The sequence below is a fragment of the Agelaius phoeniceus genome, chromosome 17, assembly GCF_051311805.1.
Source record: "Agelaius phoeniceus isolate bAgePho1 chromosome 17, bAgePho1.hap1, whole genome shotgun sequence".
NCBI lineage: Eukaryota > Metazoa > Chordata > Aves > Passeriformes > Icteridae > Agelaius > Agelaius phoeniceus.
Genome location: NC_135281.1, coordinates 14,236,069 through 14,253,679, shown reverse-complemented (window position 1 = coordinate 14,253,679; position 17,611 = coordinate 14,236,069). Strand labels below are relative to the sequence as shown.

At 47.9% G+C, this 17,611-nt stretch overlaps 1 protein-coding gene across 3 annotated transcripts in view; it reads right to left on the bottom strand.

Annotated features, from left to right (window-relative positions):
* Positions 1–14,301, bottom strand: part of BCAS1 (brain enriched myelin associated protein 1) — a 35,728-nt gene extending 21,427 nt beyond the window's left edge. For 2 of the 3 annotated variants that reach the window (XM_077187297.1, XM_054644703.2), the window contains exons 1-5: positions 14,224–14,301; positions 14,052–14,133; positions 6,079–6,584; positions 1,050–1,199; positions 506–550 (exon numbers count right to left, since the gene is read on the bottom strand). In XM_077187297.1, coding sequence (XP_077043412.1) covers positions 506–550; positions 1,050–1,199; positions 6,079–6,584; positions 14,052–14,133; positions 14,224–14,292 — 852 coding nt within the window. In that variant the 5' untranslated portion in view covers positions 14,293–14,301. The remainder of the gene's footprint in view (positions 1–505; positions 551–1,049; positions 1,200–6,078; positions 6,585–14,051; positions 14,134–14,223) is intronic. The other variant, XM_077187299.1, reaches the window with a different exon arrangement.
* Positions 14,302–17,611: the final 3,310 nt, after the last annotated feature.

Genomic DNA, 17,611 nt, shown 5'->3' with positions numbered 1-17,611 from the left:
CAGAATTAAATCCCCCACATACTCACCAAGCTTGCTGCAAAGACTGAACACTGAATAGGACAAAAGAATTAAAAAATAGGAGAGGACCCAAAAATGTTGTGATTTTGGCTAATAGCTGCATGGAGAAAACCAGTTCCATTTTTAGGATTTTATTCCTTGTTTCTTAAAAAAATTTTTCAAGTCACAAGGAAAACTGTTCTATGAGCAAACAGAATCTTTTATGGACTCAAGTTTTCACTGAAATTTTAAATCAAAGACAAGGCAGAGAAACAACCAAAAGCATCACCAATCATCACCAGGCTTGCAGAAAACACAACAGATTTTGATTGTAACAGATGATATTAAGAATGGCACTGTTCAGTCTCTTCCTTTTCAATTTATCCAGGGGAAAAATATTTTAAATTACTTCAAATGATGACATCAGTTGGGAAAAAAACCCAACAAAATGAAGAGGAAATCCCTTTGTGAAAAACACCTAATGACCAGTGAACAAGGAACTGCCTACCTTATCTTCAGAATCACTTTTGGCTTCAGCTTTGCTTGGGGAGACCTTAAAAGAATTTGAGAAAAAACAGTCACTCAACCCAGCCTTTCAAAGGGTCAAAAAGATAAGTTTAAAACCAGCAGGTTTTATTTGCACAAAGGGAAAATACAAATATTGCTTGCCTCAAGTGGGAAAATTGATAATGCAAATATTCCTTGAGAACACATAATGGCTATGATGAAAAATGCCTGGATCGAATATTTACTATTCAAGCTTCTAATCAATTAATAAAAATGAACTTTTAGAGGTGGTACAAGAGGAATATCAAGCAGAAAGTCCTTGAGACAGTTCAAGATCTGTATAATCTGTGTAGAAGTGGAATTTTGCAGAGCAGGTGGCACTCACTTGATCATTTCAGTGTCCCCCTCCTCATCCCCCCCAGGACAGAGAACATTTTACATTTATTGGTACATTTTTACATTATTTATACAAATTTTCCAGTCCCACAGGGGATTTTTGGAAGGAACTGAACCCCAAAGAGATGGAAAGGAAAGGCAGAACTTACCAGTGTTTTGAGGAAGCTCATGACTGAGCCCTGTCCTGCAGCTGCCTGGGGACTGTGCTGCTCTGCCTGTGCCCTCCCAGGTGCTGCAGCCAGGCCTTGCTCACCTGCAGAGTCCTGCCCAAGCTGCTCTTGGCTGCACTCATCTATCTCCTAAAAAATAAAAGGGGGCACAGATTGCTGGGTGCCAGCTTGCCTGATTCCCCCGTGGAATGCAAAAGTGCCTTTTGTGACTGGCTGGGAGTCACAACAGCAATTCCAACCATTCCTGGCCAGCCCACGGGCAGAACAATCCAGCATTTATCCCTCTCCTTGCCCTCTCTGCTCAGCCACTCAGCACTGCTGCTGCCTGGGGAACGCTGCTCTCGGCCACAACAAGCACAGGGCGAGCCCCAAACTCCACTTTTGTCCTTTCGAGGCTGAACTTGTGAAAAATGGGAGCAAATGCTGCGATTTTGGGCCCTGCCAGCTCCGTGTCTGAGTGCACCTTACAAAGATGGCTTCTGATTCTCTATTTTGGCATGCCAGGAATCATTTTTATCTATTAAACATCAATGTGGCACATATTAAAAGAAGGAAAAAGGCAACAAATCAACGTAATTCCTCTTAGCCAGCTGGAGCTGCCTCTTCTCTTCATGGAATTGCACATGGAATTACACTTCCCAGAGCTCCAAAACGTTTTCCAGTGCTCAAGCACTCACAAGTAGGGAATATTTAGGTACTTGTTTTCTGTTTAGACACCTGGACAAAGGTCTGCTTCTAAAAAACCATGTCTTGAACCAGTTTTGGACAGTTTGGCACCTCTCACACTGAATTTACCTTCCATTTTGGCCACCTTTGCCTCGAACCTGCACAGGAAAACTCAACAGAAGTGTTGTGCAGGAGAGAGTGACATCAAAGAATGCCTAAGTGACATCAAAGGAATTTTTCCCTAAACAGCTCATTACAGCTTAGTGCTTTTTTTAGTGGGAAAAATTAGAATAAAAGCATTCTAAAGAACCTTTCCCTATGCTGGGTGATTAAAACACCACAATAATTGTACAATATGGATTTCTTTATGTCACCAGTGGAAGGAACAGACTTGAAATGCTTTAAGATTTCAGAGGGATCGGGACAGCCAGGTGTGGGGTGGGCAGTGCCAGCAGAATACAGGGAGTTAAAGCATCCATTGAAATGCCAGAAGGGACTTCAGTGTCATTCCCCACCCACCCAGCTCTGCAAGCTGGCCCAGGAGCAGCAGAGCAGGGCTGGAATGCCCAGCAGGCCACTGAAGGGTCTCACACAGCAGCACCCTGTGCAGCTGCCAGCCCCAGAACAATCTGTCCCATGCAGGACACGCGTGGCCACGCCAGCCCGGGGTGGCACTCACAGAGCTCTGGAGCCATGGAAATGCTGGCTCTGCTCCAGGGCTTCAAGGGACCACTGAGGCAGGAGGAGGAGGAGGAGGAGGAGGCTGATGTGCTGCTGAACAAAACCAGCTTCACAGCACAAGTGCTTGGTGCCATCACACTCCTCAGAGCTGGATGCCACCAAGAAAAAGGAACAGATTTAATGAGGTTTTGGAATTAGAGACAAGCCCAGTGCATCCCTTGGGGTGCATTTCGGGAGGGAGCTGCCCACAGCTGTTTCCAGCATCCCTGGCTGGTCCAGGACATCTCCCTGACAAAGTCACACTGAAGAGAAAGCCACTGCAGATCCTGAGCATTGGGGCCATCCCAAAATCCCTAAACTGCACTCACAGCTCCGATGTGCCCCATTTGATGTGCCCATTTCAACTCCCTGTATTCTGCTGGCACTGCCCACCACGCCCTCGGCTGTCCCGACCCCTCTGAAATCTTAAACCATTTAAAGTCTGTTCCTTCCACTGGTGACAAAAAGAAATCCATATGTACAATTATTGTGCTATTTTAATCACCCAGTGCGGGGAAAGGTTCTTTAGAACGCTTTTATTCTATTTTTTCTCACTAAAAATGTCCCAGCCCAAGCCGAGGCTGCCCTTGGCTCACTCCAGCCTGGCCTTGGAGAGGGGCTGTGCTCCCTCCTGTGCTCCCATGGGAATGTTCCTGCAGGAAGAGCCCGGGCTGGGGCCATCGGCACAGAAATCAGGCACGGAGAACACACAGCCCTGCAGGATCACGTTTGCAGAGCCACAAAATCACCACAAAAGCCTCTGTGGCAGCTCCCTGCTCAAAGCCCTGGGGGTAAATCATGAAAGAAACCCCAGGAATAACAGAAGATCAGTATTAGGAGTTAATAGATGCTATGTAAATGTTCAATTCATGCCTTTGAGAAGCTAAATTTGGGGGTAATAAACACCTTAAATATACTGTAGTTTCAGTTCAGTCATCAGGAAAAAAAAACCCCAAACATATCAAAAGAATGTATTCCTGCCAGCACTTTTGTTTGCATGAATCATGGCTCAGTGAAACATTTCAGGCATATAATTTATCTTTTCTTTGGCTTACATAGTAAATGCTTCATGAATTCATGAATTCTGCCCTTGTTTTAATTATGCTGCGCTCTGAATGTAGTTTTGTAGACCACAAAAATAAAGAGTGGCTCAGCAAACACAGAATGTTTGTGCAGCTCTTAAGCTACAACTGTGGAGCCTCTCTCTTACTCACCAGCAACGCTGTTTGTTTTGTCTTGGCACTCAGTGCAGGGAAACTTTGCTTTTAGCATTTACAGATACTACAAGTCATAATCCACAAAGGAAAAAAAAAGACAGAGAGAGAGAGAAAAGAGGAGCTGTTGGCAGCGATATCTTGATTTTTAGTATGATTATTTGGTAACAGTTTGTAGTTTCTACAGTTACAGTGATTAAATTAGGCTTGGTCATTCTCCCATCCAGCAGGAGAATTGGAACTTCAGAGGGAACAGAAGGCAACTGTGCTGCAAGGCAGAGCCACAGCCTTTGTTTTAGGGATGGAGTTAAATTTGGCAACACATTGCAGTGTTTAGCTGATGTGTTTTCCCCAAAAAAGGTGCTTAACTCCTCTCTGCCCCCACCATATATTCCTTCTCATACCTGAAAGAACCAAAGACAAAATTATAGCCCAAAAATTCAAGTTTAGAATTCCTCTCCCTGTGATCCAGTTCTGTCATTTACTTACACAGTGAACACCAATTTTCTGATTCCTCAAAGATATCCATGCTGCAGCTTTAAGCACACACCCAGGAGGCGTAGAGGCATTTTTGATAACCAGACCTGTGCTCAGGAATGTTCCAGAAAGCTGCTGGGATCCTGCAGACACTCCCAGCCAGCCCCAGCAGCACCCAGGGCTCAGCTGTGCCTGGGATTTCCAGGTTATTCCCACCAGGGACCTCCAGGATGGAGATGGGCACAAGGGGACTGGGGCAGAACTGCCCCTCAGTAGGAATTAATGAGAAATCCAGGTGTTATTGATGAAATAAAGCTTGATCTGGATGAGCTTCCCTGCTTGAACTGGGAGAATGATTTCGATTCCCTTCAGTCCCTGATCATGCACTGCCTCACCTAAGCTTTCAACCTGTTTGCTCCCAGCAATGCTTAACTCTGAATTTTAGTTAAAACTGCTCCAAAGTGTTCTTTCCTTGGACTTTCACAGCATTCCTTCAGCAGCACCACCTGTGACCTTCCCTGCTCTGTAAATGACAGCAGTGCCACTGCAGTGACAGCAAAATAGGAAATGAGAATTTGGCTTTTGGTGGGAAAAGAGACAATGCCTGCAAGCCATGGTGAGGATTTGTTGAGTGTGACAGTCAAAAATATCCAGGAATTTGGGGTGTTGAGAAGCTCCATTCTAAGAGGCTGGACACAGAAGTGCCAGTGTGCCCTGAACAGAGGATTCATTGCAGATTATCCACCCTGCTCTGCTTAGGTGCTGAATGTCTTTATGGGTTCTTTAAATGTGCATCCTGAGCTGTCTGAAACACCAGAGATGGGAGCACTCCTGAGGGGCAGGGGTGGAAAATGTGACTGCTCCTTCTTAAAAATGAACCCTCAGGAAAATATTACAATGTGTAAATTTATACAAGAAATGTGCTCTTCAAATCTGAGAAGGGCTAAGAGAAGACAAAGATTAAAAATAAAAGAATTTTGGGACAACTTGCAATGCTGGCAGTGTAAGCAGTGAGTATCTCATGAGTTAAGTTCAGGCTTACAAATAAGATGGTAGTGAGTAGTGCATCAGTGATCATCATCTTATTTATAAGCCTGAATTGGCCAATAAAAGCAATTATTAAAGTGGTATTTACACATTGGTTTTCCCTCCTGTTCCTGACATTAGACAGGGTTTCAATTTGATCACCAATTCCTGCATTCCACCTCTCCAGCAGAACTCAGAGTTACACCATTATTCCCTTTCAGATGATGGGCTTCTTCTGTAGTTAATTACCTGAAAATTATACCTTTTGTACATACTATACATCAGATCTGGCAGGAAGTGCAAAATCTAAACTCGCATTAACTTCCAGCTCCTTTGACCAGAGTGCTCTTTCCGTTAAGATCCATAGTTTCTTATATCACATTCTCATCCTGTAAAATCATTTCTAATGAACCACTTTTCCTTGACTAAAACATTACAATAAGCTGGAGTACAAAAAGCATTGCTGCATAATATTCCTTATTTTGCTGAATAGGGTATCCTAGCTGGAGAAGTAGGGCTATTTTAAAAATGGCACAAAACACACCAAAGAACTTTTAGAAACCCATCCAGAGTCAAACCCCAAGAAACTGGTTTAGTTTCAGGTATTTTTGCTTTCATTTGCAGCTGGCAGCTGTTCCTCCTGGCAGTTGGAGCTGTGCTGCCCAAACCTTTTGGGGAATTATAAATTGAATTAAGCTGGAGGTCAGGATTTAGTCATGAGACAGAGCTTCACTCCTTGGCCACAGGTTCATCTTCCACGCCTCCGTCCTGGGGCGTTACCTGCGGTCATTTTCAGGGCAACACCGACTCGTCCCCATCCTACATGGAGTTATCCCACCCTGCCAACATTCCCAGGAGGTTTAATCAGTGAAAATGAAATTAAAGGCTATTTACGAAGCACTTGCCTTGCGCAGCGGTTCCCCGTGGGGCGCGCCGGCCGCGATGCTCCCGTTGGGGACGTCCAGCCCCTGCCTGCCCTGCTCAGGGTCACCCGCCGTCCTCGCCGTGCCCTTCTCCAGCCTGAAGATCCTGTCCAGGAGCGTCACTTGCCTGCCCTTCGGGGCGGCCACATCGCGCCCCTCAGGCGTCCCCGCGAGCTCCACGTCCTGCAGCGGGGCCTGCGCCGGGTTTTTATGGCTTCCCTGCTGAGGGGCTGCCCCAGGCCCCTCCGTGCCCTCGCCCAGGCCTTTGTTGGCACCCAGGGCGGCCTGTGCAGGGGCCGGAGCTGCCGCCGGCTCCCGGGCAGGCGCTGGCACGGCCCAGGGGAAGGGCAGCAGGGAGCGGGGCCTGGCAGCTGGCGGGGCCCTGCTGGCAGCGCTCCCGCCGCTCTGCCCGCCCGCCCGGGCACCGGCACCCGGCTCTGCTGCAGCAACGGCCGCGTTATCCTGGGCTGCAGCTGCCCTGGGATCCGCTGCAACACAGGAGAGACAGGGAATTATCCACGGGCACGGGCAGCCACGGGCACCCGGGCTGGGGTGAGCTGGGCCTGAGGGGGCGAGAGTACACTGGGGACCCCAGTGCTGTTGCTCAGCCCCAGAGCTGATTTCTGCCAGCCCTCACTGAAATCAGTGCACATTTTACCCTCTGCTCATCCCCAGAGTTGATATTTGCTCCCCCGCCACCCCTGACCCTGAAATCAGCGCACATTTTACCCTCTGCTCATCCCCAGAGCTGATTTTTGCTCCCCTGCCACCCCTCACTGAAATCACAGAGTGCACATTTTACCCTCTGTTTATCCACCAGAGCTGATTTCTGCCACCCCTCACTGAAATCAGTGTGAATTTTACCCTCTGCTCATCCCCAGAGTTGATATTTGCTCCCCTGCCACCCCTGCACCCTGAAATCAGTGCACACTTTACCCTCTGCTCATCCCCAGAGCTGATTTTTGCCACCCCTGATATCAGTGTGAATTTTATCCTCTGCTCATCCCCAGAGCTGATTTTTGCCACCCCTCACAGATATGAGTGCACATTTTACCCTGTACTCATTCCCAGGGCAGATTTCTGCCACCCCTCACTGAAATCAGTGTGAATTTCATCCTCTGCTCATCCCCAGAGCTGATTTTTGCTCCCCTGCCACCCCTCACTGAAATCACACACTGAGTGCACATTTTACCCTCTGTTTATCCCCCAGATCTGATTTTTGCCACCCATCACTGACATCAGTGTGAATTTTATCCTCTGCTCATCCCCAGAGCTGATTTCTGCTCCCCTGCCACCCCTCACTGAAATAAGTGCAAATTTTACCCTTTGTTCATCCCCAGATCTGATTTCTGCCACTCCTCACTGAAATCAGTGTGAATTTACCCCCTGCACAACCCCCTTGCAGTGTCAAAGTCAGATACTACCCCTGTTTGGCACTAATCAGCCCAGCAGACAGCAAATTAAAATCAGTGATATTCAAAAAAACCCCAAAACTAGTAAAACTTGGGACAGTTATATATCAATGTATCACCTGCTCCTCTGTCAAAGCTAAAGACACAAAAGGAAAGGGAAGCACCAGGACTGATCCCATTTCCTGGCTGGCCAAACTCCCAGCAGGGAGTTCTGTGCAGTCACAAGTGATTTCATTCATTTTTCCTCACCCTGCTCCTGTTCTCCTCAGTGCAGCTCCTACCTGTGCCTGTCCTTTGCCTGTGGGTTACTTCGAGCCTGATTTGAATGCTGATAAATCACATCCCAGCCAGGTTTCTTAGCCTCACATTTCTCTTTACATTTCACATTTCTTCTCTCACAAACTGTGGCTCAGAATCACATTTCCTCCCCCAAAACACACACAAATCATTCCATGCGTACACATGTGGCCATCACACCTTAGATGCAAAACCCCTTTTGATTTAGAAGTCTATTTTATGATTTTATAAAACAATGGAGCTTTGATAACACAGGTGAGGTGAAAATCCCTGGTATGGGATCCACAGGCAGGAAAAGGCAGCTCCTGCTTTACCCAAGACAAAAGAAACAAGACACAAAAGAAAAATAATCTTGCTTGGATCTTTTTTGTGGCTGGAAGCACAGATGATGTGGTGTGAAACCCCAATATAAAAAAGGGTCTTGTTGAGATGTAAATCTTACAGCTCCCCCTGAGCTCCAGCTTCTCTTCCCTCCTTGGGCTGGAATATGGATCTGATTTCCCTGTCAGTCATCACCACATTTCAAGGATGAATTTAGATGTATTTAATTATAACTGTGGAAAACTGACAGGCTCCAACTGACTTGCTGAATTAGAACAGGAAAATTGTCAGTTTCAATGTAAAATTGAAATTATTTCAAATTATAATTGTAATAGTCTAGTCAATATTATGCCTTCCACATTTTCCTTTAAGAGAAAGAAAACCCCAGATACCAAAAAAACCTGACTGAAGCACATCTTCCACACAGCACAGATCTTCAGTGTGAAATTCTTTGGGATTAGGAAAACAGAACAATTTTAGATCCCAACTTTCCCAGCAAAATTCCCCCAAGCTTCCCACCTGGCCAGGGATTCTGGATAATCCCACAGAGCATCAGCAGGTCCTGGGCTGCTGTGTCTGTGCCCATCAGACCCTGTCCTGCCTGGCAGCACCCAGGGCCCATCCCTGGAGCTCCCAGGAGCAGAGCAGAGCCCAGGCCCAGCCTGGAGGTTCCTTTTCCCACAGCTTTGATCCCATGGCTGGGTGTCCCCATGGGGCCCTGCCCCACAGCCCAGGCTGCTCCTGGCGAGCAGCAGTGGGGATTTCCATGAACCCCAGGATCGTGGAATGTCCCCATGGGTGGGTGTCCCCATGGGGCCCTGCCCCACAGCCCAGGCTGCTCCTGGCGAGCAGCAGTGGGGATTTCCATGAACCCCAGGATCCTGGAATGTCCCCATGGCTGGGTGTCCCCATGGGGCCCTGCCCCACAGCCCAGGCTCTCCTGGTGAGCAGCAGTGGGGATTTCCATGAACCCCAGGATCCTGGAACGCTCTGGGTTGGGAGGGACCCTGGGGACCCTCTCACCCCACCCTGCCATGGCAGGGACACCTCCCCCTGTCCCAGGTGCTCCCAGCCCTGTCCAGCCTGGCCTTGGGCACTGCCAGGATCCAGGGGCAGCCCCAGCTGCTCTGGCAATTCCTGTGCCAGGGGCTCCATCACAGGGAGGGATTTTTCCCTAATACCCAACCCAAACCTGTTCTGTGCCAGTGTGAAGCCATTCCCTGGGTGCTGTCCCTCCATCCCTTGGAAATCCTCTCTCTCCACCTTTGCTCTTGGCTCCTCCAGGCTGCACTGAGCTCACCCCAGAGCTTCTCCTGTGCAGGTGAACAATCCCAGCTCTGCTCCATCCCTCTGCCCATCCTGGAGCCCCCTCTGGACCCTCTCCAGCAGCTCCTGCCCGTGCTGGGGGTGCAGTGGGGCAGTGCTGGAATGTGCCAGCATCACCTGAAGGGACTTCCCCCAAACACCTGCCAGCAGCAGGGGCACAGGTGACACCTCAGGGCCGTGGTGACAGCAGCCACAGCTGCCCTTGGATCATCCTTAACGAGCCTTTTGCCCCCTCTTTGTGTTTTGGGCAGAGTGGCCAGAGCTCCCCAGCACAGCCTGTTCTGGCAGGCAAAGAGGTTTCCACTTTCTGGGCATACATGAATTTATTTTTTCCCCTGCATTCTTCTTGTGCTGTTCCTGTGAGGAAGCAGCTCCACTGGCAGAAGCCCTTGGGCAGCAATATCCTCCTGTGATATTTCATGAGCACCAGTTTCAATTTCAGTGTCCTGACAGGCACAGCAAAAGTGCAAATTACAGCTACTCCAGCACCTATTGAGATACTCAGCTGGGGCCACTAAGGACCAGCTGTAGTTTCCTGAGCCTCCTGTAGTAAAGTTTGAAAAAGGACTTCTAATTATAGTTGGAAACTTGGGAAGGAAGCAAAAATCAAAAACCCTTCCCCAGCTAAAGAAAGGAGAAACAATATCCATAGGAAAATAATTGTAAGAGATGCTGAACTTCTGCTTTATGTAACAGATAACAAATGAACCACAGGAAAACTGGCTTGGGCTCAAAAATAGGGACAGAAGCTCAGCACTAGGAAAACCAGCTAAACAAGTAGCAGCTCAGGAACCCATGGATCTCCTTTTATCTCAAATTCTCGTGGAAGGAATGGAAGCCCTGGCAAATGTCACTGCCATGGGCTCTGCTGTGTGTGTGCTGTGTCAGGAGAGCTCCAGCTGCTCCAAGGAAATTCTGTTCAGCCAGGGGCAGGGCAGATCCCAGCGCTGGGCTGCGCTGAACAGGCACAGCAAGCCGAGGGAGAAAAGCCTTGAAATTCCAGTATTTGGGTGAAAAGTGTGTGTTATTTTTGTTTTTAAAGACACACAAGTGGCATTTTTTCTTCCAGATTTATTCCTCAACCCAGAGGCAGAATTGCAAAGATAAGCAAACCTCCCCAAATTCTAGGCCAGGTCTTTGAGCAGATCAAAGCTGCTCGCTGTGACTGAGATTAAAAGCTGCTCTGAGATGAAAATCAATACACAATTTACAGACTGCATTTCAGACTACTCCTGCTCCAGCATTTCCCTTCCAACTCTTTCAACAAAAGGCAGCCACACTCCAGAAGATTTGTCTCTCTTTCCCCTTCCCTTCATCAGGGTGTGTTAAAAAGGAAATTTTGTGGCTATACAAAGTCCCTCTTCTGTAAAAACACATTTTTTCCCCCTGGAATTTGGCAAATTAGACCAACATTTTTTCCTTGACTTAGTAAAAACTAGAGAAGCTCAATGGTTAATGCAATATCACAGAATCATGGATTGGTTTGGGTTGGAAGGGACCTTAAAACTCATCTCATTCCTCTCTTTTGACTACAAGCCAGCCACAAACAAATATTTTGCTTAGCCATGGAATTAGAGCCTTTTTTCTACACAGCACTTTTTTCTCCCCTGCTGTTCAGATAATCCTGAAGAAAATATTTTAATGGCCATGAAGAAACCATTAAGGGCTACAAGGCAACATTTGGCACCAGGAATTCCAGCAGAGCAGGGCAGCACAGGGTACAACAGCCCTGAATGAATTCCTGCAGCAAATACAAATAAAAAATAAAACAAAAAAAAAAAAGTCTCATCCTTCCTTAAAAAAAGAAGGAACACACTAATATCTTTTTGCCATCTTACTCCACTATTCCATGCAAATAATTTTTTTTGCTCCAAGAATCATCTTGTTTCACTAATTTAACTTGCATTGTTATTTTCCTGCAGATTTCCAGAAATTAATGGAAATAGGGGCAGAGGAGTCAGCAGCAAGAACAGGAACGATTATTCTCTAAAAACATCCCTGAAATATTTCACATTTCAGGATTTCTGCTGGGCTCTGGCTGCTGGCAGGATCTGCTGAATGGGATTTATCCTCTGGGACAAAGGAGCTGCATCTCCACTCAACCTTTCCCCTTTGTAATCTTTTTAACTCCTTTGTAATTCCTTTTAGGAGCAGGTTGCTCCAATCTGCATGGAATTACCAGCCAAGCCCTCGGGAATTGTTGCTGTTTTGTCCTCCTGCTGCATTTCTGCTCTGTGTAGTGCAAATCGGAGACAGAAACCTCCAATTCCAACCTTGCCCCTTCACCTGTTGCTCACCAAGTGCTTTTATTACTGAAAGTACAACAAGATTCCCTTTTTTTTCCTCCAAATTCCTCACTCCATGCCTCAAAAATGCTATTTATTACAGTATTTCATTTTAGAAATGTCACCAACTATGTTTTTGTAGTAATAGCTTCTATCACTTGTATTTCTCCAAAACCTGGACTACATTGCACAAACATGGAGATTTCAATGGTATCTCAATGATTTAAGCTGCTTTTCAAACAGGAAAAAAGTTTAAACACGAGAAATATCAACACAGGAACGTCTAATTTTTCAACTTGCTACTTAAACTGATTTAGCAGTTACATTAATTAGATAATCCATTTAAGTAAAGCAGTCCCATATGCTTCATTTTACGTATGAGGAATAAAATGTACGTGTATTTTCTAGGTCTTCAGGCAGTGAAAATCATCTGGCTTCTATTTCCTCCTCAGAACTCTGCTGGTTTACACCAGAAAAAAACCACACAGAGAGGCTTTGCTGGTAGGCAACTGCTTAAAGTGACTTATGGTGGGATGGCACTGGGAAATTTGGGCCGTGGAGCAGAGGTTCTGAGCTGTTATCAGATCCAGCTGCATATCCCCCACCAGCCTTTGATTATTTTTACCAAAATTTAGATTTTTCAAGTGCCTGTGACAGACTGAGAGGGTCAACAACAAATCATAAAGTATTTTTCTCAGCACAGAATTATCAAGCATTTTCTTTGCTGATAAGATTGAAGAGGAATCGTTGGGTTTTATTTATCCTGAAAAGAAAAGGAGCAGCAGTGCCCACGAGCGTGGCTGGGCCTCAGAGCTGTGCATGGGGTGGAGCTGCTGCTCAGAAAGGCTCCAAAGGCAGCACGAGGTGGAAGGAGAAATTAATGAGGTGTGAAAAGCAAGAAGAGCCACGTGCCTGTGGATGAGAGCAGCTGCCCTTGAATATGAGGAGATAACTTCTCAAAACCACTTGGAAACCACTTTGTAACGCTCGGGCCGTGCAGTTCACAGCTGGATTGTGAGGTGGAAGTGGGGCTGGGGTCCGGCTGCACACCTGGGCACACTCACCTGCAGAGCCATCCCCTCTGACCCCGCCAAACTGGGCTGGAATGGGGTTATTTAATCCCATTCCATATCCACAGTTTATCCATAGAAGGGACAGAGTTTATTTAATTAGTGGGCAGGGGAAGAAATAACTGAGATTTATTCTAAATTCTCTAGAATTCAAGTTCAGGAGCTCCATTTTATTACATTTTGTTAAACAGCGAGATTTTGTTATGAAGCTCTTGCTGGAGATTTCCTCTCTTTAGGAAGGGCTGCAACCTCCAGAATGAGAGCAAGGATGGTTTCTGTACATTAAACACTCACTAAGGCCCAGCTCAGGAGCAGAAGGGGCCAAATGTAATTCTGATTCAATAACTTCACTGCAGCTTTAATGCCTGCCCCTCTCTGGTGCTTTCCCCAGCCAATCACTATTGAAAAATTAAAAACAAGACAGAAAAATTCCCTATATATATTTAATTGTTAATAAATAACTGCTCAGTATATATCAAGTCAAAGCAATGCCCCTGCTCAAGAACACAGGGCCGGAAAAGAGAGAATAAGATGGAAACGTTCAGCTGGATAAGGATTCTATCATGAATAAGGCATTTCTACAATTTCAGTTGTTGGAAATTGCTGCAGAGAAGATCAGAAATATGGGTTCATATTTAAAAATGCAGAGGTGGTTTCTAAGACTTTATCATCCTGTGGATCAGAACACACAGCCAGGGCATGGATTTTTATCCCTTTCCAACACATGGACTGTTCTCTTCCTGTAAAACATCTCCTGGTGTCCCCCAGAAACCCCAAACCTCTCCAAGAGTCCAGGATCCCCCTACACTGCCGCATTCTGTCCTTTCCACGAGCCAACATTTGGGCTCCTTGCAGCACCAATTCCCCCAGGGCTGGCTGGAGACACGAACTGCACCAGGAATTCCCCCAGAGCCTGGGCAAGGGGGAATTGTCCCACACCCGGCAGGGACCAGCACCAGAGCACCCCTGCCTGGTGATGCTCCACACAAAGCCCTCCCCTGTAAATCCACTTTTTGGGGCCAGGGCACAACCAAACCCCCAGAACTGTTAACCAGCATCCAGAGAACTTTGGAAAGAATTCCTTATTTTTCTTTTTGCTGTGTTTAAACTTTGCAGTTTCTGCAGAGCCACATTTCCAAGTCAGAGCTGGACCACGGGTCCATCCCCAATTCAAAGCCATCATTTATTGTTCCTTCAGCCCCAGCCTCCCCCAGGGCATTTCCAACCCCTTTCCCAGCCCGTACCTTCACCATTCACTGCCGGGGGAGGGCTCTGAACAAACACCACGGATCCATTCGCAGTACCCTCGGGAGACTCGGAGAGAGGCTGGAGTAACAAAGAACAGAGTTTTTAGGACATCAAAGGGGTGAAAATCGCACTGGCAGCAGCCAGGGGAGGTGGGATGGGGTGGCTCACCTGGTAACTCTTCACCGTGCAGGTGTTGCCATCCTCAGCTTCCTCTGGCACGTTCAGGTTGTTCCCCATCGCTGCTGCGGGGCACAGGAGAGACAAACCCCAAATCACCCTTCTCTGCCATTAATATGAATTCACTGCCAGTTCTAGTTAGGAGAGAGCCAATGGGGGCAGGTGATAAAATCCCTAAAACCCCACCCAGGGCACCTGCCCCATCCTCAGCCTGCCCCAAGCCCATTGTGCTCAGGGCTCACAGCTGCTCCCAAAAATGGCACGAGCCAACGAACTTTTCTGGTTTGAAAAAGATTTCAAACAAGGTTTGTTTGAAAAGATTTGAAAAAGATTTCTTGTTTGAAAAAGATTTCAAACACGATTTCTGATCCTCAGCCCCTGTAGCCTCCTGTTGGTGCAGATTTCCTCACTCCAGGTGAGGTGTCTGGAGCTGATGCAGAGCAGGGGCCACAGGCTCTGAGCTCTGGCAGATTCTGCTCCAGGGGAGCTCGGCCATTTCCTAAAATCCAGTTTATAATTCTCACTGAAATAAAACACACACAGCAGCCATGTGGAATTTCAAAACATTTTCACTCACAGGAACTCCCTCAAGGAAAGATGAACAGGAGGGGCTTTCTGCTAAACATGGGAAAACTTGGCTACACAATCCCAAATGTGATCCCAGAACACCAAACTCTGTTCTCTGCTGTGCACATGGAGAGTTTGGAGCTGTGGCTGCCCCTGGGTGCCTGGCAGTGCCCAAGGCCAGGCTGGAGCAGCCTGGGACACTGGAAGGTGTCCCTGTCCTGGCAGGGATGGGACAGGATGAGCTTTAAGGTCCCTTCCACCCCAAACCCCTGTGTGATTTAGAAACATCCATGTGTGCTGCTTCTGCCCTATTTTAAGGAAAAATGACAGGTCACTGCCACCTATAGACAGCTGTGAGCAGCAGCAGTGGTGATCCAAGCACAAAATGACTCCAAGTGGCAGCTGATGTCACAGCTGTGCCCTTGTGCCAGCTCCTGCAGCTGAGTGTCCCCGTGTGGCTCCAGAGTGACAAACAGCAGCTCCAGCCCTGGCATTCCCATGGAATGGGTTTTTTTTCTGTTTTTCCCAGAGTGCTCAGGCCGCTGTTGATGTGCTCAGATCCGTTTTTCTCTCATTTGATACACCGTGGCTTAGAGCTGGAGTTATTCAATGTGAAGGCAAATAAAGGCAAATAAAGGAGCCCTCACGATGTGTTTGTGGGGTGGATAATCGGGGAATTGCAGCAGAATTTGGTTGGAAGGGCCCTTGGAGATCACCCAGCCCCTGGCCAGGCAGGGCCACCTGGGGCAGTGACACAGGAGCTCAGCCTGGGGAGGCTCCAGACAGGGAGATGCACCTTGCATCTTCATGCAGAGGGATGAAAAGAGATCCTCCTGCCTGCAGCTGTGCCAGGGCTTTGCAGAAAGGACTTCCTCACCTTGGGAGGGAAAATGTCACAGCTTTGATGGGAGGAGATGAATTTGGAGGGCTGAGAGGGGAAAAGAGATGATTCTGATCATTCTTCAAAATGAGAGGAAAGCCCCTAAAAGTCAGCAGGAGCTGCAGTAATTCCTGTCCTGAGGCTCCCTTTCTAGGTGCAGATTTTTACCCAGTTCCAAGGGTATTCTCCTTGTGGGGGCTCCCTCAGGCCAGCTGGAATCCAGCCTGACTGGTTGCAAAAGGAACATGAACTACCAGCTTCTACAGCTCTGAAACAATCCCTTTCCCAAATTATGCCTCACTGCTTCCATTGTAATGCAGAAAATAATTCAAAAGGAAAATAAATGCATTTTTAATTGGTTTTAATGTTAGGTGCACCATAGTGTGCCAAGTTCAAGGCTTGGGAAAATCCTCCTTTTTCACTCTCTCTCACAAATCACTAGTTTGGTCCTGGCAGAATGGTAAAAGCTTTGAAAAAACGAGAGAATATTATATCAAAATCTATGATCTGCTGTGTGCTGCTAAAGGCAGCCAAGCCTCACCTCCCTGAGGTATTGACCAGCCTGGAATATTGCAATGGGAATATTGACATGGGAATATCACCCATGTCTGTAAATGCCAAAAGCCCACAATTAACTCCCCCCTAAAACTTAGCAAATGTTGCATTTAAACATCACAGAAAACAATCAATTTCCCTGCCCTTGGAACCCAGCTGAGCTTGAGGACGTGGCCACGTCCAGGTGGAAAAGCAGAATTTCCAGCTCTGATTGACGCGGAGCAAAGAAAGGGCTGATAACAGCACAGAGTTCAGAAATCCTGCTTACCTTGGGAGCAGCTCTGCCTGGTCCTGCAGGGAGGGACAGGGGAGCAGGGCAGGTGGCTCTGAGCCCTGGCAGAGCCGGGCAGGAGCAGTGGGCACACAGGGACAGCAGGAGCTGGGACAGCTGGGATGAGTCACCACAGCAAACAAGGAACACCCCGGAGCACCTGGGAGCCAGCCTGGCAGGGGCTGGGCAGGCAGGACATGCTGCCTCACTGCCCTTCAGGCTCTTGGGACTGTTTTGAACAATTCTTTCAGCCACTCCACGCTGGAGCCGAGTGGGAACAGCAAAACAGCTCAAACATTCACACCCTGGGCTCTCAGGGAGGGGACAATGGCACCAGGTGAGCAAGCAGTGCCAGTGTGGCTGGGGAAAGCTCTGCCACACAGCTGTGCTCCCATCGTGCAGCAAAGGCCAGGGCACTGCTGGTGCTTTAAAACACAAATACAGAAAATGAGACTTGCAGGAGCTCCCGAGATCCTTGGGCAGGAGAGCACAGGCAGGAATGCTGGAGCAGAGCAGCAAAAAGCAAATGCAAAAAATGCTTTTGTGAGAGGAAAACCTGGGAAAAGCCAAACCAGCAGAGCAGAGCTGCAGAGAGGGAAGGAGGGAGATGGAGAATAGAAAGGATCTGAGGGAGTTACCTGGGGCAGAGGGGCTGGGACAGCCTGTGGGAGCTGGTGCAGGTGATGGGTGCGCTGCTCAGCCAGCCCCGAGTGCTGTGCCACTGTCCCTGCTCTGCCCCAGAGAGCAGGGAGTGCTCACAAACAAACACTGCCTGCAAACACAGCCGGGTGGAGCGGCCCCGTGCCCCTCCCCAGGTGTTTTCCCAGCTCTCTGGCTGCCCAAACCTGCTCCAAGGCACCTGTGGATCCCTGGGGCAGCCCCTCACCACCTGCCGTGGGAATGGTGACATTGTGCTGGACACCCACAAACCCCTTCCCAATGTGGGCTTTTCCCAAATGCAGAAAAATCCCAAAGTTCTTTTAGTGGCACGACTGTTTGCTGTTGTCAGTGTGGCTCCTAATGCCCCTTCCAGAGTGTGCAGCCTGACTAAGTGCTGCTATTTTAAAGCCATTGTCACCATTTGCTGCTCCCTCAGGTGAGTCACA